Source organism: Streptopelia decaocto, assembly GCF_964273445.1.
Source record: "Streptopelia decaocto genome assembly, chromosome: 3".
Lineage (NCBI taxonomy): Eukaryota > Metazoa > Chordata > Aves > Columbiformes > Columbidae > Streptopelia > Streptopelia decaocto.
The window spans coordinates 6,998,880-7,025,238 of NC_138656.1; the positions used below are offsets into that span (position 1 = coordinate 6,998,880).

At 39.6% G+C, this 26,359-nt stretch overlaps 1 protein-coding gene across 4 annotated transcripts in view; it reads left to right on the plus strand.

The window, feature by feature from the left end:
• Positions 1-26,359, plus strand: part of MACROD2 (mono-ADP ribosylhydrolase 2) — a gene marked incomplete at its 3' end in the record, with an annotated part of 876,609 nt that overhangs the window by 496,833 nt on the left and 353,417 nt on the right. For all 4 annotated transcript variants that reach the window (XR_014183592.1, XM_082048203.1, XM_082048204.1 and 1 more), the window contains exon 6: positions 2,985-3,106. Coding sequence is in view for 3 of the 4 variants with exons in the window: in XM_082048203.1 (XP_081904329.1) it covers positions 2,985-3,106 (122 nt within the window). The remainder of the gene's footprint in view (positions 1-2,984; positions 3,107-26,359) is intronic.

Here is a 26,359-nt window from a genome sequence, read left to right on the forward strand (position 1 = left end):
ATGGCTCTGCTTCAGCCTGTGAAGTCTCATCCTCGTATATTAACTGTATGGGCTGAAGGGGGAAAAGCTGTTTTATTTTCTGGTCTGTTTGCTTTATGCCTGTTTAATCTCAAAGGGTTTTTACCTGCTTACAAACCTTAACATATTGTGGAATAGCCTGAGCAGAGTAATGAATAGTTTAGACAATGTATGGATACACTGATTTTACTGACAATGTACTACAATGAAATTATTACTTCCCTGTTTGTCTGCTGACCGTGAAACTGGCACTTCATTAATGCTGCTCTGCTAGTAAAATCTTACTCTATCATGTGTTTCACAATAAGAATGTGCCTAAGTATTTTTGCAAACGCTACTCTGTAAACAATTACAGAAGTTCTGATGGTTTATAAACCAATTCATAACCATCTCAAGTGTCTTGTCTAAAGATCCAGCTGTGATGAGTTTGTAAAAGTTAAAACATGAAAGCTAATAATCACATTGAAGGTTACCTATCTATGTGAAGTGTCTGGTGCAGCGGTAGAGGGTTGGTGATGAAGCACCATGAAATTGCTAAATCAGGAAGTTCTGGAAAAAAAAGAATAACATATCCCATTCATTGAGCTGAGGGTGTTTTAAATTAGTGTTTAATAATGGAAGACTAAAGGAATGGAGTGAAACATTTAATGAGTGAAATGCATCTAGAAATTATACCAAGGGGAGTTTTGTACAGAAACACTCAAGCAAGGATTTGGTACTTGGGCTGTTCCCCAAAACTCCTTCTTGCTGAGTAATTAATTAATATTTTAAGCTATTAGGCTTCAATTTTAAACAGCTGCACCTTGAAATGCAAGTTAACTCAGCCTTAGCAGAAAGAGGGAAATCTCTTATGATTCTTTCTTTTATTCATCATTTACACTTTCTTTTAAAGTTGATTTTATGGCCATAGCTTTATTTGTTTTTTATCTACTGGGTGTTGTGAATTTGAAACGCGTCACAGTGCCTTTGATATTAGCGTGTGTAAAATGACCTTGATTGAGGTCCCATTCACTGGTATATTCCTTTCCCTTTGCTCAGTAACAAAAACAAATAAGAATTAAGAAAAAAAAGCCAAGAGAAGCTTTTTCTTTCTCTGAAGTTGCCAAGTGCCAACATTTCTGAACAGAAACCTTCCTTGCAAAGTTTCAACCTGAAGGAACCTGCTGCGGTTGTGGGCTGAAATTACGGTCTTTCCTAATGATGATGCTCACACAACCTTATTTCCGCAAGCAGAAGCAAACTTTAAACTAGCTATGGTGTTTCTTTTTCCTAGGCCTTAATAGTTCTCTGTTTATTATAGTAGCTAAAATGCATGTTAAAAACAAATTTAAAAAGGCAAACCAAAAAGAAAGGACAAAGACTCACGTACTTGATGGTTCGGGGTTTGCTGGAGTTGCCATCTGGCAGCTATGACGTTCAATAGAAATTATCCGAAAATGACTGGGATCCAAATGGAAATGTAGAGTAGTTAGTGGAAATATAGAGTAGTTAACCTTTTATTTACTTCTCAGTCGGGTGGTTTTCTGGAGCGGTTTGGAAGTTTGGCTCTTGTGGGCTTGAGTTTCCCATCACAGCTGGTGTGTTTCTGGGCACTGGGATTCTCTGACCTGAATTTATTTTGCTGAATGTTGATACTTGCTGACTGATGTAAAGAAAAAGCTTTGGAAAGGTTCAAAACATGCCTTAGAATGTAAGTCACCTTTTAAGTAGTAGAGACCAAGATTCAACAGATGATGTCAAGATTTTTTTAATGTTTGACCATTTTCACTTGCACTTGGGTGTAGGTTGGATGGAAATAATCAAAAACAGCTTGGAAAGAGAATAATGGTGTGAGTTTTGTAGGATTTGCAAATAAATGAAAATACTCTGGATTGTAATAACAGCAGATGTTGCTTGGAAACCTGTCTCATATGGGACAGAAACACAACCTGGCCAATAGAACCAGCAGTACCAGAACTGAAAGCGTTTGCCTGATCCTTTTTTGTGGTAAAGTTGTCAAAAATAGTACCTCTATTTATTGCTGCTGCTGTATATTGTATGGGGATGATTAGGGGAGGGGAGGGAAGTATCTGACATTATAACTCATTCTAGTGTATTCACACATGCTGTGGAAAATGATGTTTGAAAAGTAAATGTGCTTCCTTCTAGTTAAGTGAGGGGTGTGGAAAAATCCTAACACCTTTTAGTTCGTAGATTTATTTTCAAGGTTGTTTTAGCTGGATGTTGTGGGGGTGGTGGTTAGTGATCTGTTGTTGTTGGTTGGTTTTGGTTTTAGTCATTTTTCTTATAGCACTTTGGAGACTTTGATTGCAGCATCTGATTTGGATGAGTCCAAAGGCATCTCACCTGAGATATTTCCTGACTATACCTTCTCTTTTTCTTCATTAAGTTCCTTCAAACAGAATATTTTGTGTTACTGCATGGTGTCTCCATCTGGCCTGATGTGAGAGGAAAGCACATTCTTTGAATAACTGACACATCCATAGGTCACGACTTAAAGTATGAGACAAAAATGGTGACCTGGCTATCACCATCAAAGTTCTGAGGTCTTGTGTAGTGAACTTTCCCAGTGAGGGGACCTTCAAGGGCTGAAAACAACTGGGGGTTTCAAACACTTGTGAAATATTTACACTTGTACAGCCCTGAAGATTTAGGGTATTTATGAGAACATTTAATCTATCCCGCATGTAGATTGCAGGGCATGTATAACAAGCATTAAGTCAATTTTCCTCATCTAGTCCTTCAATCCAAATACTTAAAAATTTAGACTTTACTGCTCTTAATTTTTATTTAATTATCAATGTTGCATCTTTTTATATGGTTTCCAATCATAATTTTCTTACAATATTATTCCTACCTCTGTCTCTAGGTATTATACAGAATGAATTGACTTGCAATAAATCAATAAATAGGCCACATTAAGGCAGCTAGAGTATAATTTTTATTTTATTTTTAATTTCTTGCAGATGTGATCCACACTGTGGGGCCGATCGCAAGAGGCCATCTCACCGACACTCATAAAGAAAACTTGGCAAACTGCTATAAATCCTCTCTGAAACTGGCAAAAGAAAACAACATCAGATCAATTGTAAGTACTCTGTGAGAACACATTATTGTTTTTTCTAATTTGGATCTTTGTTTTCTTGCTGTAGAATAATAATAAATAGAAGGATTTCTTGCTCTAGGTAATGTGAAAAAGCAAGAAATTAAATATCATTTGACAAAAATCGTTGTTAGAGAAAGGAATATGGTTATTTTAGGAGAAAAGGAAAGCTGGCCCGGTAGTAGGTTTAAAAACAGCTGAATAAATAAGGAAGAGAGGGAGGTGTCCTCTTGGTTAGTTTCCTAAAACCAAGAAGGAGGGCGTCACCTGGGAAGAACTTCACAGCTTATGGGTCAGTTTGGCTGGTTGTGTGATAACGTGTTCAGCAACTTAAAAAATATGTTTAATGTATGTTTAATGTAAAAAATGTTAATTGAACCAACGGTATTATATGGCGGTGAAACACTCGGGAAGGAAAAGCGATTAACATGAAAAATCAGAAGTGGAAGATAAAGGTTTTTGAGGAGGGGGTAGGACAGGTCTAGGGCTTTGAGCCTAAGTTAGATGTACCCTTCAGAGCCAAAACTGATGGATATTAGTTATGTCTTTCTTTCTGGAGAAACCTGTGCTCTCTTCACACTTTTTCTGCTGATGAAGTGGTCTCTGTACTTCTCAAACATGGTGTCCAGGGGTCCCAGTCTTTGTCATTACCCAGCCCCAAAACAGAGGTGGTACCCAATTGAGTTATTACTTGATTTTTTTCTTTTAATGCTAGGCACATAAGTCAGAACTGAAAGCAACCTTGAGGTGGGAGGCATGTTTTGAACTACTCTGTGGGATTGTTTAAACACACAAGGACTTTTCTGTCCTGCTGTGATTCTCGTTGGAGCCAGTAAGATCTCAGTGCTGTTGCTCCTGCATTCATCCTCATTCCTGCCTTCAGTCTCTGGGCAATTACACGCTGCTTCTGGGGTATTCGGCTTAGTGAGAGTAAAGTTTCTAACATGGAGCAGTGTGGGGGAAGAAAAGAAGGAAATAATAATGAAATGGTGTAAAAAAGCATCTTGAAATAATAAAGGAAAAGGTGACAGTAGACAGTCAATGCTGGTAGTCCTTGCGTCTGTAGGGATCCTGTAATTTTAGAACATTCTAGGTGGTAGCTTGGTCGTAACATGGAATAATAAAGAATGGTCATACTCATGGGTTGCATGAAAACTAGCCTGGTATTTTAGTAATAAAAGATGACCACAGGAGAAATCATCCATGGATTATTTCCTTTCTGGTTAAGAGCTGTTGACTGTGCACCTGTTTGAGATAAAAAATACTCGACACCCAGACTCGCAGAACACAGCTGCCCAAGCTGAACAGGAGCCAAGAGCCATTCATTCGTACCGGCATTAAGAAGCTTAGCAAGCAATATGGATTTTAAAGTCCACATTGACAGATCACAGACTGTTCTGAAAAGCCCTAAGTCCAGTGATTTCAGTGACGCTTTGGGAAGCGAAGGCTACTTGAGCACCGGCCCTAATGAACAAATCAGGCCCGGAGCAAAGTGAAATGTATAATTCATTCAGTTAAGGAGCAGTAGATTACTGTGAGTCTGAAGAAAAGAATACAAAGTGCAAGTGGGTTTTGCAAGATCTAGCGTAGCAGACATGAAGGGAAAGGAAAGAAAAATACCTGCAGACTTCTGAGGCTTGTAGAGACCAAGTAGAGAGAACAGAAGTGCTCAAATTGATTCAAATAGGCAACATCTGAGTGTGGACTGGATTATGACAGCAGATGTATTTGCTATAGGGAGAAGATAAAAACTGGAGGGGCAGGGAAGTTACCTGTGTAAAATAAGGAAGAGCAAATAATCTGTGCTGATGGACAGTATATTGTGGGGGCCTCGGTGACAAGAAGATGAAATGAGCATGGGAAAGAGGGAAATGAGTTTTTAAAGAGGTACTGAGTAAATGCAGGAAAAGCAACCTACTTATAATTAAATAGGTAATGATGATAATAAGTTGTAGAATAGTAAAAGAATTAACTAAACTAGAAAGCATGGGGTACTAGCAGTTGTAGCAAGTGAGAAGGAAACAAGGAAGCATGAAATTATTGTAAATAAGTGAAGGTGTTACCATCCAAACAGAAAGGACAGCAAGTTTAGGAAATGATGCAAAAAGAGGTGGCGGGGGGGGAACCCACCACAATTCAGTTTAGACCATGAATTGTGTCATAGGAATTAGAATTGCTGGAGGCATTATGAACGGACAGTAGTGATGAATGGCCACGTATCGAGTTGGGCAGAAGTGTGCAGGGTGACTCAGGGTGCACCACTAAACACAGTTTAATTTAACATCTTTATTAATGATTTTTGAAGCGTACATAAACAGCTCATTAATTACATTTACAAATGATGCTACATTAGGCAGTGTTGCAAACGCCAGAAAGGGACAGAGATGTATGATGACAATTGATTACAGAGGTGGCGAATATAACCTCGTCCAGCGTCCGCCACCGCACCAGAGGGGAGTTTTTGCCTCCACTTCAGTGGGGGGCAGATCAGAACCAGGGCTCACAGCTACTGAGTAACTCAGCACGGGTAAAGATGAAATAGCATCTGGTGGGGAAAAATAACCCAGTTCACAAACAGTCAAAGGGATGAGCGTGCTGGAAACCAGCATAATGAGAAAATGGTCTTGAATAATGAGCCTCAAATTAGATATACTTATTGCAGTCACTCGTTTTGTTTCAGTATTATATGTATCGTTGAGCTGCCTGTAAATGATGAATGCCGTAGAGGTTGTAGTTTCTGTTCAAAATGGACTGGGGAGAACAGGAATAAGATTTAAAATAGATCAAAACTCACGTGTGTATGTAGATGTTTTACGTACTGAGGAAGGATAGCAGTGGTCTTGAAATACAGTGTAAATTCTGAGATGTAGCTTTGTGGAGGGGGGAAGGGAAGAATGTCATTGTGTATATGACAAAATGAGAAATAAATGGTGTAGCTGATATTAATTTGGGTTGTGTTTGTGTCCAAGGTGAGGTAACCAGACACGGATGAGAGCAACTCTGTGCTAACTCTTGGGGGAGCACTCAAATCTCATTGGAAAGTGTTATAATCTCAGTATTTTTTAAAAAAGTGAAATGAGATGAGGGAATATAATAAAACACCAGTCAGTGTCATTGCCAAGGTTCATAATTCACCAGCAGCCCAGCTATGGGTGAGGATTTCCATAGCCATTAAGACAGAAAGAAGAGCCTCAGGAACAAATTTGATCACCCACCGGATTGTTGAGAGAGAAATCAAACATCCCCTGACATTTGTCTCCCACTCCTGCTTTCTCAGACTTTTTATGTTCAATATAAGGTTTCGAATGCCACATCGGCTCTTTTCATACTGGAGTTCGTCTCTCTCAGGTCACCTACTCCATCTTTTAGCTTACTGAAGTAAAGTGTATGTTTGTATTTGCTCCTGTTACCTGGCATTCCTGAAAACATGCATCGCTTTTTCCTCCGCACTTGTTTATGTAGCTGTGCCCACTGTCAGACACTTGAGTTACTCTTTGTGTGCTCATCGGTGCTGGGTGCACCTTTTGTGTTGGATGGGCCTGTTATTTATACAGTTAAGAGGATACTTGAGATGTTGTTTCTGTTTATCTCCACCTAAGTCAGTACGGATCAATGAGAGAGAAGATATGGTAATCCAAGGAATTTATTTTAGGAGTAAATAATTGGAATTTAAGCAAATTAAGTTTATTAAATGTTCAGAATAGTTTCTTCATAATGTAAAAAATTGTATTTTGATGTTGGTCTCTTAAACACATCAGTGGCAGTTGCTGTCTTGCATCAATTAAATCTCTGCTTCCTGAAACACTGGGAATACATTATAGGCAGCAAATCTTCCCTGAAGAAGAAACGCTAAAAATATTCTGCTAGATTAGTCTTCTGTTTCCTCTATTGCTTTTCTAAATAAGAGTCTTATAAGGCTAAATAATTGTTAGATTATCAAGCTTGGAGAGTTGTACTCGCTGTATTCAGGGATTAAGTTGGTCCCCTCTTCACACATTGTTTGAAATTATTTACTCTGTGTGTTCTGACTTTCTCAGAGGACCTCCTGTCCTGCTTCTCTTTGCATACGCTGCTTTGAAGCCGCCTGATATCCTGAACTTTTCTGAACATCAAGCATTTCCCTGCCACATACTTCATTCACACTTTGCTTGTGGCTGAAAAAAAATCGTAATCAATTGAGGTCAGTCAGAGCTGAGATTGCAGTTAAACAGACACTTTCTGAATTATACAGAAAGTTTTTTAAAAAGTTGTATATTTTTTGTGGCTGGGTCCAAGTCCAAAGGGCTTTAGCGTGTTTGCAGGGAAGGGAGGTTGGTGCTGATCCCTCACCCATACGGCAAGGCCGGGTTCCTCTGCCACGGGGGCAGAAATGGAGAAGTTCTGTTGGGGACAGCAGCTCTGCTGTTGTTCAGGACTGTGTTTGGCATTGGTGTCTTCAGGATCACTTCTTGTTGGCAGGGGGTGAACTGTAAAGCTTTATAAGAAGCATCTCTTTAGATGGCGCTGTGACCTCCACCTCTTGGGCGGATTGTGGCTGGTGTGTGGGGGTTGGAGGAAATCCTCAAAGAAGGTGGCTTTGTGAGTTGCTGAAGGAGACCTGCTCACTGCCACCAAATATATTAACAGGCTTAAATACAAAATACAGACATTTTTCCTATCAGATCCTTAGGGTCGGGTAGGGAAGAGCTCATGCTATTCTAGAGACTTACTAGGTTTGCTGTTGCATTATAAATAAATAAATAAATAAATGTCTAACAATCCATCTTTCTGCCTGGATCACAGAATAGTTTGGATTGGAAGGACCTTCAAAGCCCATCCAGTGCCACCCCTGCCATGTGCAGGGACATCTTCACCAGCTCAGGTTGCTCAGAGCCCCGTCCAGCCTGGCCTGGGATGTCTCCAGGGATGGGGCATCCACCACCTCTCTGGGCAACCTGGGACAGTGTTTCACCACCCTCGTTGTGAGACATTTCTTCCTCATGTCTGGCCTGAATCTCCCCTCCTTTAGTTCAAAACCATCAACCCTTTTCCTGTTGTAACAGACCATGCTAAAAAAAGCTGTCCCCATCTTTCTTACAGGCCCCTTTTCAGTACGAAAAGGCTGCAATAAGGTCTCCCCCAAGCTTCTCTTCTCCAGGCTGAACAACCCCAGCTCTCTCAGCCATGGATGTTTGTTATAAATGCCCAAGGTTAGTCCTGCTCCAGGGAAAGCCTCTTCACTGGATTGTGCTTCTCAGCACAACCACCCTGTTCTTTCTTTCTATAGTGTAGAAAGGCAAAAGGCCATCTAGAAATCCCTCAGAACTGAGAGAACCCATTCAGGGGCTGACTTGCTCATGTTCAGGTCGAGTGGAAAAGCCACCGTTTGGCTTTTCCAGTGAAACAGCTGGTGGCCTGTAATGATGGGATATTTCTGTGAGGGTAAGTTCTCTTTTGACCCTGGATAAAATGGGTCCCTCTGGTGCATGCAGGTTATGTTGCACTTTGGTTAGGGCTATTACAAAAATATGCTAAATAAGGTTGGGACATGCTTTTTGAAATCCACATTGTTCATCTATATTTACATCAGTGTACACAAGACATATAACTAGTTCTGCGTATGCAATCCTTTTATATTAAAGTATTATTTGAGGCTTTGTGAGATAACTATTCCTTTCACATTAGGTTAATATACAGGGATTTCAAACTCATAGTGTTTCAAAGGTGTTTTTCACAAACAAGGGTCATTTAATTTTATTTGTTGTCCTGGTGTTGCTCAAATAAATAACAATACTAACATATCTAATTTGTACAGAAATACAACCTATTAATTATTCATGTGAAAAATACATCAAGAAAGGTATCTGCTACATATATGTTTATAGCACTTAAGAAATAACCTAATTGTGGTTTTAATTGATTTAAATATTTGTTCTCACCTGTAATTATGGATTTTTAAAGTAGACTTCGCAGCTGTGCAGTGTTATTCTTGGTATTTGTATCTACCTTTAAAAGGAAGGTGTACTTGTGATAGGCTGCCCTGTTTCTTTGAGATTTGAGTGGAGATGTATTTAGCCACTGCCATGCCTGAATCTTCACATTTTACTCATGGACTTAAATTTTTGATACCAATTTCAAACCCAGAGTGTTCTCAGCAACTCCTGTGCTAAATTATAAAATTAATCAAAGAGGAATTTTACTTGGATTGTAGAAAGACACTTGGAATGGTGTACTGTAATGTATTGGTCTAATAGATTGTTTTACAGTCTCGCCTTTACCTGCCTTGTTCTCTCATGATGTGGAGTTGTTTTAAGGAAAAGTAAGGCAATTTTTTTCTAATATTTTAAGGAAACTTATTTCCTGCTGAGAATGTTGCCATAGCAATGAGTTATAAGTCTGAAATTCTTAAGGCTTGACTTTATTTTATCATCTGGTTTTCTGATATAGATTCATATCCATCAATCAGAAGAGTTACCTTGGAAGGAAATTTCCGCAGCATCATAAATCCACTTAATTTGTTTCTTTGAAGCACTTGTTTAACTAAAGCTATGATATGACTGATTTTTTTCCATTTTCAAAGTGAGTTTTCTATCTGGCTTGGCTTTTTACATCTACATCAGATGAGGAGGTTATGATCTTTCTTTTTGGCTACAGAAATTGCCATAGCTGGCCATGCTTTTGTTAACCCAAGGTGAACCTGCTGCTGCGTGTTGCTTGTGCTCCCAACCATTTCTTTCAAAATGATCTTGGCAGATTGAATCACAAGCCAGTTTCTTCAATAAAGATTTTGTTAAGTAAGATGTATCCAGCAAGATCAAGTGTAAATGGTTACAGCTAAACAGAGATACTCATTCAACTGAGAAAGGTCGAGGGATGATTGTAGCCCTAGGCAGAGGTTCCTTGGAGAATTAAGCCGGAGTTTGTAGTGGATCATGCACTGGGAGTGAGTTAACAACCTGTTGTGGGGAAAACTGAGAAAGGAGCAGCTGTAGAGTGACAATTAAATCTGTGAATTTATCTATTGCTCGACTTCAGTGAAGTTGACTTGACTGTTGTGTCCAGCATAGGGAACTGGAGACAGATTTTTTTCAGCCAGGAATGGTTAGAGACTTAGAAGCAGCACCAACAGCAGAGTGACAGAAAACATATATTTATATTTATATTTATATTTATATTTATATTTATATTTATATTTATATTTATATTTATATTTATATTTATATTTATATTTATATTTATATTTATATTTATATTTATATTTATTGAAACCCAGGTTCTTAACGCACTAAGTGCTGCCAAAAGCCCAAAGGTTGGGCTCCAGCTGCAAGTCCATTGCAGCCTTGTGCAAATTGGTCATGGCAGGAGCTGACAGATTGTTTTATGTTGCAAACAGAATTCCTTTAAAAACAACATGTTTTTAATGCGGTTGTGTTTTCTTGGGTTGTTTTGGTCACACAGTTGCAAAATTCTGGGGGGTTTTCTCTTTTGTTGTGTGTTTGTGGTTTTGGTGGGGAGTTTTCTGTGGTTTTTTGGTTTTTTTTTTGGTTGTGTGGTTGTGTTTTTCTTTTTTTCTCCTTCTTGTTAATTTATTTGCCACTGGGAATGGTTTTGCCATTGAGATAAATGCCTTTGATTTCTGTTTCTCCTGCTACCTGGCTTTCCTTTCATCTCACCACAGAGGGTTTTGTACAGACACTGAGAAGATACCCAGGTTGGGGCGCGCATACAACTCATGCAATAATGTTCCAACCACTTGTGTACACTTGTTTGCTTTTCTTAATTATCTGTTTAAATTTTGTAAATTTATCTATTCACTATGTGTTTTCTAGGAGGAAGTGGATTTGTTTTATTTGATGCCTGAGGCATATTGTGGTATTTTTTTTATTATGGCCAGGAGCAGCTGAGAGGGACACACGGGTCAGTCGTGAATGTTTCGTAGCCACGTACCACATGGAAATTATTCGTGGTAATGATGGTGTGACCTGATGCTGATTCTTCCTCTCTTTAAATATGACATGATGACTTCTGAATAAGGATATCCCTTTTTTTTTTTTCCTCCCCTCTCAGCTGTCCCAGGTGTTTAGAAGTGATTTGAGTACAGACTTGAGCAAGTGCTTGAACTTCTATTGACTCATGTCAGGGTGCTGGGGCTTAGATGCTGCACCAAGTGGTGTTATCAGAGGACGGAAGGCACTATGGTCCTCCGACCTGCCTGGTTCATCTTCTGCCTGACAACAAATAACTGTCTAGATAGTATAAAGAACTAATAGCAGTGCTTTAATAAACATTGCATTGCTAGGGAGTCTCAGCTATCCATTTTGTTGTTCTGTGATATTAGTCTTGTAGTCGTTCTGCACCATGGTGATTTTGTGATGTGAAGAGGGAGAAAGGTTAGTTATTTTTGTTAGGTTTAATGAAATGCAGAATCTACACTTAAAAAACGAACTGGTGGAATAAAAAGTAAATGGCTCGTTGAAGAATAAATTCTGCAAGTTTGTGTATGTGATGGGTTTAACGTGTGATAATTTGCCCATCACCCTGTGGGAATCCTGTGCTTGAAAGGATGAAACTTTCTAGAAAACACTGCCTGTTGGCTGGATAATTGGGGAACTGTCTCATTAGGGAAGGACAAAGTACGAACCTGTCAGACAGTGGACCAAGATGCTACTTATATGAGACAGCTCATAAAATCTAGGATTGCTGGAAAGTCTACACCGTGAACTGCAGGGGAAGAAAATGATTTATGTTCCAGTGCAGAGGAAATTGTACTGCCAAAAAAAAAAACCCTCTTCATTTTGATTGAAAAAGGAAAAAAAAAGGTTAAAGTAGACTAGAGGAATACTTATTTGTAGTGGAAATTCATAGCACAAGTTGATGGCATGTACAAGTTCCTAACAAAGCCCATGGAGCTGGTGGGCTGTGGCCATCAGGCTCTGTCCAAAGTCAGCATTGCCCTTCTACTATATTGTCTTCTGACAACCTATTCCCTGTCACCTTCTTTGCAGTTTGTAGGCGCTTTGGGAGGGCTTGTATTTGCTCTATAAGGACAGTCTGTACGTGCTGCAAAGGTGCAACCCCTGTTAAGACTCACGGGATTCACCAGTAACAGCAGTAACGGAAAATAATAGTTGCAACAGGGTCTTTGTCTGGCAGACACTTACTTGTCACTACCAGGCTATTTTCCTTGTAATTTAATGGTGAAGCAAAGAACACGTGATGCTGCGTTTAACACTTCATGGTGCTCATGAGGTCCCTGTCAGTTGGCATTTTTCATCTAATAATTTTGAGAGACTTCTGCACCTCCTGTTTGTTTAAACATTGCCTTAATTTACCTGTACAAAGAATGAGCTATCATGTGAAATTTGTATGTGCTTTTTTTTTTAATGTGAAATTGGTCCATTTTTCAAATATCAAATTTAAAAAGAAGATTGTTTTGAATGTTTTAATATATATTTATACAGCTAATATACAGGAAATAAAACTAAGAGCATCAGTTATTCTGTGTATCAGATGGGCACCACAATACTTAACTAGGTTAAAAATAAAATTCATTACAGCATAATATCTATTTAGGAGCAGAGCCAATATATTGGAAAGCAGTTCTGAAAAATCAACAGAAGGGGCATGTTTTCATGAGCCTTGTTTGCAGGTCATTAAATGTGTTTTCCCTGAATTGCTACTAGTCACTTGGAGCCACATACATCACACAGAATTGATATAGTATGTCATAGCTACCTATAAAGAAATAGCAATGATCAGTGATTAGCTGCAAAATTTATACCCTGACCTGAGAGGTTTTTAATATTGTTCGAGTATGATTATGTCACATTATCTTTTAAGGCCTGTACAGAGTAAAACCAGTATAACCTGAATGGTCTAATTAAAGTAATATGACAGGTACTTCAGTATTTTATTCTGATGAAATATTAATTTCTTTAATCTGAAAAACTGTTCTCACCAAATATCAACTACATGCAGCCCGTATTGAAGTCAACAGTTTACAGCCTTATTTTTTCAAAGCTGACTTGTTTATCAAATCCTAGTGATGCTGCCAATTAGGATTTAGAAATAGGTTCATAGCACAGATGAAAGCAAATATAGCATGTAGTGTTAGTTGTTTTGGTAAGGATAACTATTTGAGAAAAGATGTGTATTGTAACGTGACTTCCCGTAATTTGCCACAGAAAGACATCGCTGCAAGGGGGAGAGAATATTTTTAAACTGGGTTAATTACCAGTAGATTTATTTTTTTAATTTTACCTTGTTATGCCTTTCCTTCCTAAAAGATGACCCCTCAAGCGAAAGCTATAAGCCAGCTACACGTTTCTGTAGACTGTGGTTTCCTTGAGCATTTACTTTACGAGTGGTCTTATTAAAAACTAGTATTTATTCTTTTCATATTGGTATATAGAAAAAATTATATGGAAAATATTTTTCGAAGAAATGACTATATTGCTAGTTTTTATGAGTTGCCATACGCTTCTGAACTTTCTCTGACATAAACTGGCTGGATTAAATCTTGAATCTCAACCTGTGTCTATTCCACACAACCGTGCGCTTCCAGAAGAGGAGCAGACATGACACAATGGGTTTTTTTTTCATACCAAATGACACAGTTTAGACAGACACCTTGGATGATGACCTCAATTGAGAAAACTTAGGCGGTGTTGGGGTGGAATTATCCGTTACCATGTCCTCCCTGACCATCCGATCCTGACCGCACCACCATAAACACAGCGCAGCTCCTTCCTCCATTTGTGCGAAAAAGAGGAAAACTGCAAGTGTGTCAGAGCCCATATGGAAGGTGAGAGAGCACCATAAGCCAAACATATTTTTACGTTTATTACCTGTTGGTATTCCTTTCTTTGGAATGCATCCTTCCCGGAGTCAAGCACATGACAAGAAATTTTGCTGCCATAGTGGTGATGGGATTAATCCTCTTGATTTTTAAGTAGATGATGCTGTTTCAATAGGACCTCTCTGTGCTCTTGATTTTTTGCATGGCCACCTTTGAAAATATATTTCTTTGGGTTTTGGAGTGCTGGAACTGAAATGTGCCCCCCAACCTTCCCCTATCCCTGGAGTTGAATCTCTTAGTGTTCGCATGATGGAGAAAGTTTTGTTCCTACCTGCCTCCTGCAGAAGGAGAAAACGTTGCCATTGATGATTTTGGATCACAAAAATATTTTTGATATTGATCTTAAATCCTTATCTCCTATTCAGTTCTTATTTATGTTCTTTTCTAAGTCCTTGTGTGAGCATCTTTTCCCACTGGATCATTGCAGATCAGAATTGTGACCTTCAAAGCAAACTACATGATGGTGCAAAGCATTTCTTGATACACCTGTTACATTCAGACATTCCTGTTTGACCTTTTTGTATCTATGCTTGCATTCTCAAATACACCAAGACTAAGTTAAGTGACCAGGGCAAGCTCAAGACAAATTTAAGTCATCAAACTGTCATTTTTTTTCTTTCTGCTGAATTAATGCTTCCTTGCATTCCAGATCCCCTGTTTATGTACTGTGGTGCCATATTTGCTTTCTTTAACAAACAAATGCTGTGTTCCCAACATCGTGTTATTACTTAGTGCAATCTTGAGTTGTTTTTGTCATTGTCTGTAGATTTTTTTTTCCCCCTTTTAAGCGTTTACATACTTCCCTCCTTTGATCCTTCAAAGTGTGTTTCATAATTTTAAATTCCATAGGACATTTATTTATCCATTTCCCTAATCTCTCGCCATCTCCTTTTTGTTCTATATTCTTATATATATTCATTATTTCACCCCTTTTAAATCAGCTGCAAAATTATGAAGGGTCTTTGACTCTCAGAGCTGCTGAGTTGCATTCTATAGAAGAAAAGTTGTCTCCAGACCAATGACGGCAGATACAGAAATATTCTCATTTATCTCATAAACACGTCTTTACTCTGTGGCCCTGGCACAGAAATGAGGGGTGTGGTATATAAGCTGAATTTTTGATGCAATGTTAATATCTGAAAGTTTGTAAAACACCAGTTCAGAAAACGCAGCTCCCGGTTTTCTTAGGGAAGCAAACCTATAGGACCATGTGCAGGTATAGACAAAGTTAGCTATAAAAGTTTTGCTACAATAGGAGAGTCATAAAAAATCGTTTCATTAGACCACCGGTCATTTGGTGGTCAAAGAAGCATATTGCTAAAAAACTGCAGGGCAGTGACACTGTCTGACATTGGTTCATTCAAATAAGCTTCTGTCTGAGAGAGGACGTATATCTATCATATTTCATTTCAGAGGCTAATGACGTTAATGACAGCTAATTCTACTTAAGCCTGATGGTGGTGGTGACTACAGCTTGTAATTGGGCATTAGGAACAACCCACTTGATAAATTCAAAGATGCTGAGCCAAGTCACCTACCACACTGTTGGCTTTAATTAAAATTGCTAGTGATCGATGTTTTTAAAAGGAAGAACTGCTGGTGTTCTTCATCACCATTTATTGTGCAGCATTTCAGTGTTATGTCTGTTTCCTTCATTTATAGCTCGGAGGGGGGAATACTTTGCTGTTTTCTCGTGTTTTTGGCTTAAACTGGATTCATTTCTAAAAGGCCTAGTCCAGCATCATCAACAGGAGCTGCAGGATTTCTGCAGGTACCAGAAACAATCGAAATAACTTATCCCATTTTGGCTAAATACTCGCGAATCTCTACTAGAAAGAGTTCTGTCATAGCTGCACCATGTGTAGTCCCTGAACTGGGTAGCCTGGATGTGTTAGTCCGATTTATCATCATCCCTTTCCTTTGCAGTGTGGAGGTATTTTAAGTAAATGAAACCATTTTTCTTTATTATCTCCTTGTTAAAAACAAACAGCCCTTGCGTTTTCCCCAAGTGTAGGGTTTCTCTGAATAAATATGCAAAGTATCATTTCAAAAAATGCCATTCTACCAAGTCCCTTTGTACTCGGTGCTGCCAGAGGCGGGAGAGCTGAGATGGTTTATGAAACAAATGCGTGCACCTTGCAAGTGTTGATGAGGTAGTTTGGGGAGAATAATGGAATGCTACACAAGTGTCAGGGAGATTTTGGTTAAATGAGAGGCTCGAGAAAATGCTTTGGAGTATAAAATACCAAGTTAAATTCTCACTAGAACCTTAATAATATCCTGGACTGTATAAAACTGTTTCTAGCAGTGTAAAACATCAGAGGGTTTGGGCTAAATTGTGAAAGATTTTGTAAGATAAAGACTCCCTTGTAATTCTGGCTTGTGAATAGTACCCATTTCAGTGGTTAAATCTAAAAGAATAGCAAATAGGAAGGGATGCTCAAATGCGATTGCAAGAGCTAGTAAAATCCTACTCAAGGCAGACTTGCAAATTGTATGAATGCTCATGGAGGGGGATAATTAAAAGCAAATGCTGAGTTCTTTGGAGTTCTGGTGGGACTCGGGGGCAGGCCTTGGGAAGGATGAAGGCAAAGACTTCCTAAAAGCGTATGTGAGATACATCAGCCGTATAACCATGTATTGTTGTGAGCATACACGTGGTGATGTTTAATTGAGCTGCTCCTAAAAAGAGTTGTTGGGGGCTTTTTCAATGTGTTTTGTTCCCTTTGGTGTGTGCTGAGAGGGTGACTCATGGCAGAACGCCAAGGGCAGCAGGGAAGTTTTCATTGAGATGTTTGTGTGTCTCATCTTGGTGTCTTCTGGTCTGCAAAAGATGTGGAATTTCACTACAGAGAAAGAATAGCTGATCAAGACTAAGTGCTCCTCCAAAAATTAATGAGCTATAGTGATACTATTAATAATCCTAAGGTCCCTCCATCAGTAGGAGGAACTGGTTTGTATTGCCAAAAACCACTAATGGTTATGAATGCCTGTCCAGACCTCTGTCATAAAAAGGTCTCTGGAAACCCTTTGTGCCCCTAGACTGTTTTTTCTTTTTCATTATTTTTGGGGGGTTGATTTTGTTTGTTTGTTTCTTCTTCATTTGAGTGACTCAGGAGATCTTCTTGTAAATTCTTTGGGTTCTGTGGCCATCAAGGAAAGCACTGTCCTGAAATATTTAGACTTAAAGTCAATGAGCTAAGTTCACATCAAGTGATAGCTCACTTGCAAATAAAAGTATGTTCTTATGCTAAAATATCAGAAAACCTGAAATCTGTAGGTAAAGGGTATGTGTCCAAGGGACTACTAGCCTGTTTTTCCCCAAGGTTTTTCTAGAGTGTTTCTAGCATGTTTGTTAAGCTCTTCCAGAATAGATTGTTCAGATGTTCTATGCTGAAGAATAAATAAATCAAATCCCTTTAATGCAGCAGGCTCTCTTAATGGTGAAGCGTAGGTTTGCAGCATATACTGCTATCCTCTTCTAAGGCATTATCACGAGAAATAAAGCTTTACAAGGGCTCTTGAAAACAATGGCCTGGAGCACTTGCTGGGTGCACATTAGGAAATGTTTGTTTTTACAAAAAAACCTCAAAACAACACAAAAATATGAAATGGTTTGACTTTCAAATAGACTGATCGTGTGTTTTTCCCCAGCTGTTGTGCATGAAAAATTCAGACTCAGCTGAAGCTATTGGCGTTAAGATCCCATGTTTTGTATCTAAGCAAATCTCTGAGTGAGTAGGTGAAGTCTCAGTGCCCAAAACTATTTCAGCTGGCGTAAAGACTGCAATCAATAAGTAATAATCAATTTTCAGACTTGAGAAGGGAAGGCTCTGAAAATGTTCTGGTACATCGCACATCACCACATTGATGTCAGAAAACAGCATCAGTGGAAGCGATCGAAGCGGGGCAATATTCTGCAGCAGCAAAGTGTCAAAAAACTAAGTTTCTGCAAAAAGATTTACGGGGTTTTGTATAAATTTTATTTTCTGGTGTGACATGAATCACAGTATACTTGGAGTTTCACTGCACAAGTGCTCAGCTGTTGCTGCAAGCAGTTGGAGTCTGCTTAGTGCAGCTTGTGGTCCTTGGCTTCCAATCAGTTCAACGTAACAAAAATGATTAACGGCTCATAGAAAGTAATAATTGAAGAGACAAAAATGCTGGTATAGTTTGAAAGCTAATAGGCAATGTTTGCCATAAAGAGGACAAAGCCCCGGCAGTGGAAGAGTTGCAAATAATTGGACGGGTACTAACGGGAGAGTTCAGCCTGTCTGGTTCAGTGTGATGCTCTGTCTGCGGGGAAATGTTTGACATGGGCAGATTTCAGATTCCTACGCCGTGCATAGAGAACCAAGGCTGATGGTAGATTTGCTTTGTTTTCCTTGCCTTGGTTTTAAGGAGAGAGGTTTGTGTCCTGTTTTGATTGACTGAGGGAGAGGTAAAAACCTTGGCACGCTATGAACTTGGAGGCATTCCTGTAGTAATGGCCAGCATGGAAAAAGACACGCTTAAGGGGGTAGGAAATTTAATCTAGAGGGGCTCTGATTATGGGATGGATCACTGACAGAGATAGAAAGAGTGAAGGATAATGTAATTTAAAAAAATAAAATTCGGTTGTCAGATTAGATAGATGATGTGGTTGCAGAACGTAGTTTGAGTCATGGTACCTTGGAACTTGAAGGAGGCAGAATAGATAGGAAGTGTTGGATATTTTTATTTTTAAAGTGAGTTCTAGGTCACAGTAGAACAAAAGTTTGGGTGTTTGGGGAGAAGCCTTGGGAGGTGCCCTCAAGGTTGCTGCCTCTCTGAAAAAGGCCAAGGTGAAAGGCTGGTGAAGAAAGAAGAAAAGTGGAGGCTCCCCGAAAGGGGAATGGGGGAAAGACAATAAGGCTTTACCAGGTAAATAAACCTGGGATTTTATTTTTTCCTTGGAAAAGCAGATAGGCGTGTATGGACAGAGGCAGGCTGGACAACAGAGATGTTTCCATGCGAAGCAGTGGCAGGAGTGCCTTGGTGACCCTGTAGAGGCCACACACATAAATATTTATTGGCAAGGAGAGTGAAGTTTGCTACTCTCTACATAACGCAGCTGTCATGAAACAGCTACCTCTAAATCCTAATTAATTACTTTCCACCTGTAACTTAACTGGCGTGGGCTCAAGTTGCGTGGATGTCCTTTTACGTGTGGGATGCATGTAAAAATAGTAGGGACTGTCAATGGAAATCATAACCTGACTCATTAATGCAGCTTTCGTAGCAGCAAGAAGAAGACGGTAACTTTTCCCTGGTACATTCGGAGCCAGTAATTAGCCAGTGACATTGTCAGTGTTGCACTAGTGTTTTTATAGCACCTACAGATGAGCTGTTCTTGGGTGACTTGTTACTCCATTATATTTGGCGTTTAAGAAAGATGGGGACAGACTTTTTAGCGGGGCCTGTTGCAACACAAAAGAGGTGATGGTTTTAAACTAAAGGAGGGGAGATTCAGGCTGGACATGAGGAAGACATTTTTTACAATGAGGGTAGTGAAACCCTGTCCCAGGTTGCCCAGAGAGGTGGTGGATGCCCCATCCTTGGAGACATCCCAGGCCAGGCTGGACGGGGCTCTGAGCAACCTGATCTGGTGAAGATGTCCCTGCTCATGGCAGGGGTGGCACTGGATGAGCTTTGAAGGTCCCTTCCAACCCAAACCATTCTATGATTCTATAAACCTTGTTTCTAGTTGCCGAGCCTCTCCTGAGCTGCGACGCTGCGCTGGCTCCTCTGGCTCCAGAGGCAGCTCCCCCAGCAGTGGTTTATGGAGCCACGTGCATTGTTGCATCAGCACGTTGCTGCGGCACCGCACTGTTGTTGTGTCACCGACCGGCCACCCCCGGGCCCACCTGGAGCCCGTCTGGACACGTGTGTGTGGGACACCCGCTCTCGCTGACCCTGCTCTGAGGAGGGGCCTCGACTGGCACTGACTTTGTCACTGGAGCAGAGAAAGGTATTAAAATAAATAGTATTATGATAGGACAAGGGCTGATGGTTTTAAACTAAAGGAGGGGAGATTCAGGACACACATAAGGGAGAAATGTTTTACAGTGAGGATGGTGAAACCCTGTCCCAGGTTGCCCAGAGAGGTGGTGGATGCCCCATCCCTGGAGACATCCCAGGCCAGGCTGGACGGGGCTCTGAGCAACCTGATCTGGTGAAGATGTCCCTGCTCATGGCAGGGGTGGCACTGGATGGGCTTTGAAGGTCCCTTCCAACCCAAACTATTTTGTGATTCTATGATTTTTGGGGGAAAAATGTTTTAAAATTCTTTGTTCCCCTGCTTTTTCTTTTCTTGCAGTTACACAGGAGATATTAGAAATACAAGTGTGTTATTTTAAGACACTTTAATGCATCTTAGTCTTTTCCCCAACAGATGCGGATTTCCAAAATGTTACTTTTGTCATTAAATAGATAATGTTTAAAATAAGGATAGTTTTGAAAAGTTTTTATTATATTACCAATGTGTGCAACATGAGAACAGTAGCTCAGCTTGAAGTGTTTTTAATTAGGGATTGGGGTTTTTTCCACATTGTTAACCAGATAGACAGAACAAATGGAGAAAGGCTGATTGACTTGCCTTGCTCATTTTATCAGAATGCTTTTGATAACTTTTGACATCATTTTATTAAACAGGAGGGAGAAGGGAGAGTGGTGGAATGTTTTGTTCTTCCTGGCGTGTTATTTTTGGTAAGTGTCTAGGGTGCATTTAGATAAAGTACAGTGCTAAGCCTGAGCAAGAAAGACCTAAATATCCAGTGAATTACTCCTATTTGCATTGAGAAATTAACCATAATTAGCATTCAAGTTTTAATGATATTGTATTTGTGACGCTGATAAGGCCTCTGGGAGTGCGGTTGCAAGAAAAGTCTATTGTTTACTATATGCAAATCTAGCCACTTAGCTTTAATTAGAGGTTGAAACCTGGAGCAGTTATCAGCAGTCACTTCAGTATTAATGAGCTTGACAGAGCTGTCCATCATGGTGTTTTATATGATTGAGAATTATAATATTCAATCCCAGTTGGTTTCACTGTTCAAAGAACTTGCAGCCTTTGTCAAGCAAAACCATTTCATTTAGTATGCCATACATTTGGTTAGTTCCAGTCATTGGAAAGACTGAAGTCCTTATAAATTTGTATAGCTGCTATTTTCTGCATGATGGTTTGAGAATATGAAAGAAATTCTTTTAAAGGCATACATTGCCAATACGTTTTGGAAAAAGTAGATCATTCTAAGAGCAGTTATGTGATTGCAATATAAAATTTAGATGCTTGATGTATGAGTAATGCAGTTCACGATAACTGTTGGCTGATGAATTTCCTCACAAAATTATCTGGTGTCTCCTTTCGTGTGATGGTGTTGGATACTTCCTTTCATATTCTGGTTTTAATAGAGGACAACAAGAGAGGAAAGGCTGAGGGAGCTGGGGCTCTTTAGCTTGGAGGAGAGGAGACTGAGGGGTGACCTCCTTAATGTTTACAGATATATAAAGGGTGAGTGTCAGGAGGATGGAGCCAGGCTCTTCTTGGTGACAAACAATGGTAGTACAAGGGGTAATGGGTTCAAACTGGAACACAAAAGGTGCCACTTAAATTTGAGAAGAAACTTCTTCTCAGTGAGGGTGACAGACACTGGAACAGGCTGCCCAGGGGGGTTGTGGAGTCTCCTAATCTGGAGACATTCAGACCCACCTGGACACCTTCCTGTGTAACCTCATCTGGGTGTTCCTGCTCCAGCAGGGAGATTGGACTGGATGAGCTTTCGAGGTCCCTTCCAGTCCCTAACATTCTGTCATTCTGAGATATGTAAGGGAAAGAGTGAAAAAACTTACAATGCCTAGCCCCTTAAATGTTTATTTCACTCTTGATGGAAGCACTACCCATTACTGATTTCTGTTGCTGCACTTGTTTTTTTTTTCTTTTAAAGCAGCTTTTGTGTCAAAGAGGTAAAAAGGTTCTACGGAAGACCTATATAGAGGAAAATAAAAATAGAAAATGTCACTTGAAGTTAGTTGTTTCGGTAAACACTGTTGAAAGTTTTCTATTTTTGGACTATTTGTGAGACAGTTCTCCTTTCTACAAGCCTTTGAGCAGTTAGAATATATGCTTTAGAAAGGTATCTTATTTTGTGTGTGTGTGTGTGTATAATACATGCTTTGTATTTTTAATTATTTTTATTGTATTTGGACAGATAGCAAAATGTAATTGTGAACTTTCTCTTGCTCTGGCAGGCAAGGCTGAAATGAAACCACCAGTGATGTTTTCAACATATCTCGGTATTCCTTAGGGTGTAAAACTTTACAGTATTGAATGCCGGTGCGATGCCATTTAAACCACTGACCACCGGGGCGTGAAACGCTGTGTTAGTCACACGTGTATTGAAATACTAGGGGCCATAATTTATTTCAACAGAGATGAGAGCCTGGAAGCACTTCCAGAACATTATTTTATGAGGTGCTATTGTACAGCTCCATCTTTGAAAGCGCAAGGGGGGCTGAGCTCTGGGCATGGCTTGCAGCAGTGGGGAGCAGCTTTTTGGGGTCTGGCCCTGCCATCGGCATGTGGATTTGGTTTCTTGTGTGGACAAGAGCTGCTGCCCTGGCTGCAGGGTGGGTTTTTCCTTCTGCTCTGAATGAGTCCGGGTCCCCTGCTGCCCCCACTGCTCCAGAGCAGCTGCCACCATGTGCCAAAGCCTGATTACGCACTTAGCACTGGAAAGAGCATCTTGAAAAAGAAATGCTCGTTTTTCAGGGGGAAAAAGACAACTGTAGAAAGTTTTAAAAGCCTAAATATCAATATATGTTCTAGATCAGTATCTTTTCACAACTAAACACTGTGGGGAAAATCACACGCTGAATCTCAATCAGTTGTAATTCGAAGTAAGGCAGCTAGAGCCAGGTGGAGAATTACGAATGGGATACGGAGATGCTAGTACCAATTTATTCCTGCATGAAAACAGAGCTTCAAACCTCTGAGCTTTTTGGTGAAACCACACTTCTTCATTCATTTTCTAGGTGAACAGAGTCGCGGTTAAGGGAGTAATGCTGTACCACATGGGCAATCAATTGTTTTTATTGCATTGGTTTGTTGTGCAGCTGTGCTGTGTAGGAAATGTACCATCTAGCGATATTCTTAGCTGTTTCATCTTTGGGAAGAGGCTAGTTAGGGATCATCAAATAAGGAATCCAGCCGGCTGATTAGAAGCCATTAATTACTAACTAGCTTTCAAATCATCACCCTTCCACTTCTGGCCTGTGAGTCGCTTCTCAGATTGTCCATAGCGGGGCCAACTTTGGTGTAATCGCATGTAATAGTAATCAATAATTCACAGAGTGTCTGGTAATTTGATTTAAGCAACAGACCACACAGGCTACTAAAGGAGAAGAGACAGCACATAAGTTACTCACCTTAATGAGGCTTGTTTGAGCTGTGCCTCGCCAGTTTATTATTAAACAGTGAAAACGGGATCCGTTTTATCCTTCTACCCTCTGGCATATGAGGAAATTAAAAAATTGCTGCATGTATCATTTCCCTACTGATACTTTGCCTGCTATTAACTTTATAATAATACCATGTGCATTTTTCAGTTCCTAAATTACATTCAGCATTCATTCTTCAAAAGTTTGTTCTTCCTGTGTTTTTCAGCAAGGAAACGGTGATTTAGTCTTGCCCTAATTTGCCCTGAAGGTTATATGTGCTTAAAAGAAAAGGAGAGACTGGTTTTTTGTTGTTGGTTTTAAATGCTGCTAAGCTGTTAAAGTATATTTGGCATGCAGACCATTTACTGTTATTATATATATTTTTTTTTTGGTATAGCAGAACTTATAGTAATACATCCTTAGCATTTGTTATCTTTATTTATGGCTCCTATTAGCTATTATATTCATAAAGATAAAAGACCCATAAATTACCAGTGAATCAAAACCATGTTAAGCTATATTTACTCATCCAGCCAGGCAATGTTTCTGTTCTTGTTTAGGGCTCTTTTTCTTGTTTCTGTCCCATTATTCTTTTATATTTATAGCCATTCATCAGCAACAGCTTTGTTAAAATTTTGCAAATAGGTGACACATTTAACATTTCTTAAAGCCTTCCAGCAGCAGTATTTTTCATTGGTGTGTTGTTTCGTTTCCATGTTTCACCCTCTTTATTTGCACTTGTGAAGTCTTTGTGGCAGGAACCTGGAGGGGGAAGTTTGGGTTATTTTTTAAATCATATTTATTTTATTTCCTTTGGAAACTGGAAGCAGGCTCGACATTAACATTCCTCTTAGGAAAGATCTTGCCGGCTCTCTGATCACATGTGAAGCAGATCAAACAATCATCCCTGTGAACATAATAAAGTTTGGAAGCGGAGGTTGTATTTGCTAGGGGTGCCACAGGCGTTTTAGAAGATACCGTGTTGTTTGTTCTAGATATAACTCTTTGGGTTTGCTTACATCAAATCTCCTTTGCACTCGCCTAAGTGGTGGCTCTGATAAGTTCCCCTGTAAACAACCCAAGGTCATTGCAATCCATTCCCACAAGTCGCTTCTCGCCGCGGAGCGATCACTTCAAGGCACACGTTTGTTACTGAGCAGAGAGCAAAGCAGAGATGGGACCGCGCAGCTGCTTTAGAGCGGCTTTGATCTCCCCTTTCCCGACAACAGCGCACGATGCTAATTACGGCTCCTTTTAAAACGTATTAGAGAGGTAGGATAATAAGCAAAAAGGGAATTTTGAGTCATTTTCAGTGTCGATGAATGCATTATTAACTCCCAGGGATTCTGCAGATGCTATTTCTGCCAGATGAGCCCGAATGAGCGGTGCTTGCCAGATCGGCTATTTAAGGAACTCTGCTTTCTGCACTCTGCAAGGGATGGTTTCAGTCAAGCCTACTTGTAAATCCAAATCTGGGAGACAGGGTGTCTGTTGGGGCTGCCAGGATATTATGTTACCCCAGCTCTGATTCTTTTCTCTATAACAAGACCAAAAACCCTGCTAGAAAATTCCCTTTTTGATGAATGCAGCCTTGGCTGCCCGGCTTATTTCTGCATCATGGAAGGACAATTAGCGTTGCAGATGGACATGGGTGAGGTCGTGAAACTGCAGGAGGCTGCCAAGAGACAAAATGGACCACAAAATTTGGAGCAGCACCACCCATGCAAGGAATTAGTGTGTTTTCTTGTGTGACTGCCTGGGTTACCTTCTGATCTCCATTGTGTTTTGCAGTGCGTAAAATTTGAATAAAGAACTTGCATGTGACTCCCTCAAAATTAAAATATTCAAATAGATCAGTCACTGGGCAATAGTATGCTATTTTTTTACAAAAAAGGAAAAAATGGGGATTTTCAAGGCTAAAAAACTGTAAGTTTTCAAAAATTCTCCTAACCCACAGATCTGTGTGTTTTTTTAAAGATTATTTTGACTTTTTTGACTAATTCCTTGTTTAGTAAAAGTTGTAAAGGAATTCCTGAGCTCATAAATAGTGGCACAGCTAAGCGATCACTTGTAATCAGCCATTGGTAATATTACCTGCAAAGAAAACGTGTACGTTTCAAAATGACTTGAGTGGAAATCTAATCAGGCTTAGTCACACCCTTTGAATGACTAACTTGTACCTAGTAACTTTGCTTGATTTCTCATATGCATTGAGAAATGCAGTTTTGTGGTTTCATGGAAGATTATCGAATGTAATAGCTTTTCAGAACAGCTCTGCTGTTAAAGAATGTGTCAGGACTTCCATGGTTGTTTTTTTTCCTAAACAATATTGCAGGACTAAACCTCTCCCTCTGTTTTGTTCAGTCTTGACAGTTGTAGCTCCTAATACGCTTTAGTTACTGTTCTCAATATGTCTGGATGTGGTAAAGGGAAAAAATATCAACTAGTCAAAATGTTCATGTGATGCTGTGGAGTCTTTGTTCTTATTGCATTAGGAAGTGGAACTTCAGATTTGTAATTTGAAATTTGTGTGCCATAAAATTGGAAACAAGAAAACAATTTCTTGGACAAAAAACAGCACCTGTAGCAACATGATGACCACAAGCTGTTTGCCGTGTTATCTTTAAAATGCTGATTTTGAGAGATCCAGAAAAAAATCAGTTTTGGAGAGGTTTTTTAAATTGGATCAGTTGTTTATGTGAATTTTTCTAAGAGGACTTATTGCCTTCCTAAGCATTTTCTTGTGTATCCTGATGTAGAATATTTGGGGCACAGGTAAATGTAATGAAAATTAATGCTAGGATTAAGTGAAATGATTGCTCTGAGATATTTTCAAAGTCAAGATAGTACTAAAGATATAGAGTAGCTTTTTTCTGAAAAGAAAGCTTTGATCAAATTTCTCTTGTGAAGACAGTGCTCCTATTTAGGATTCACTTGCAGAATTA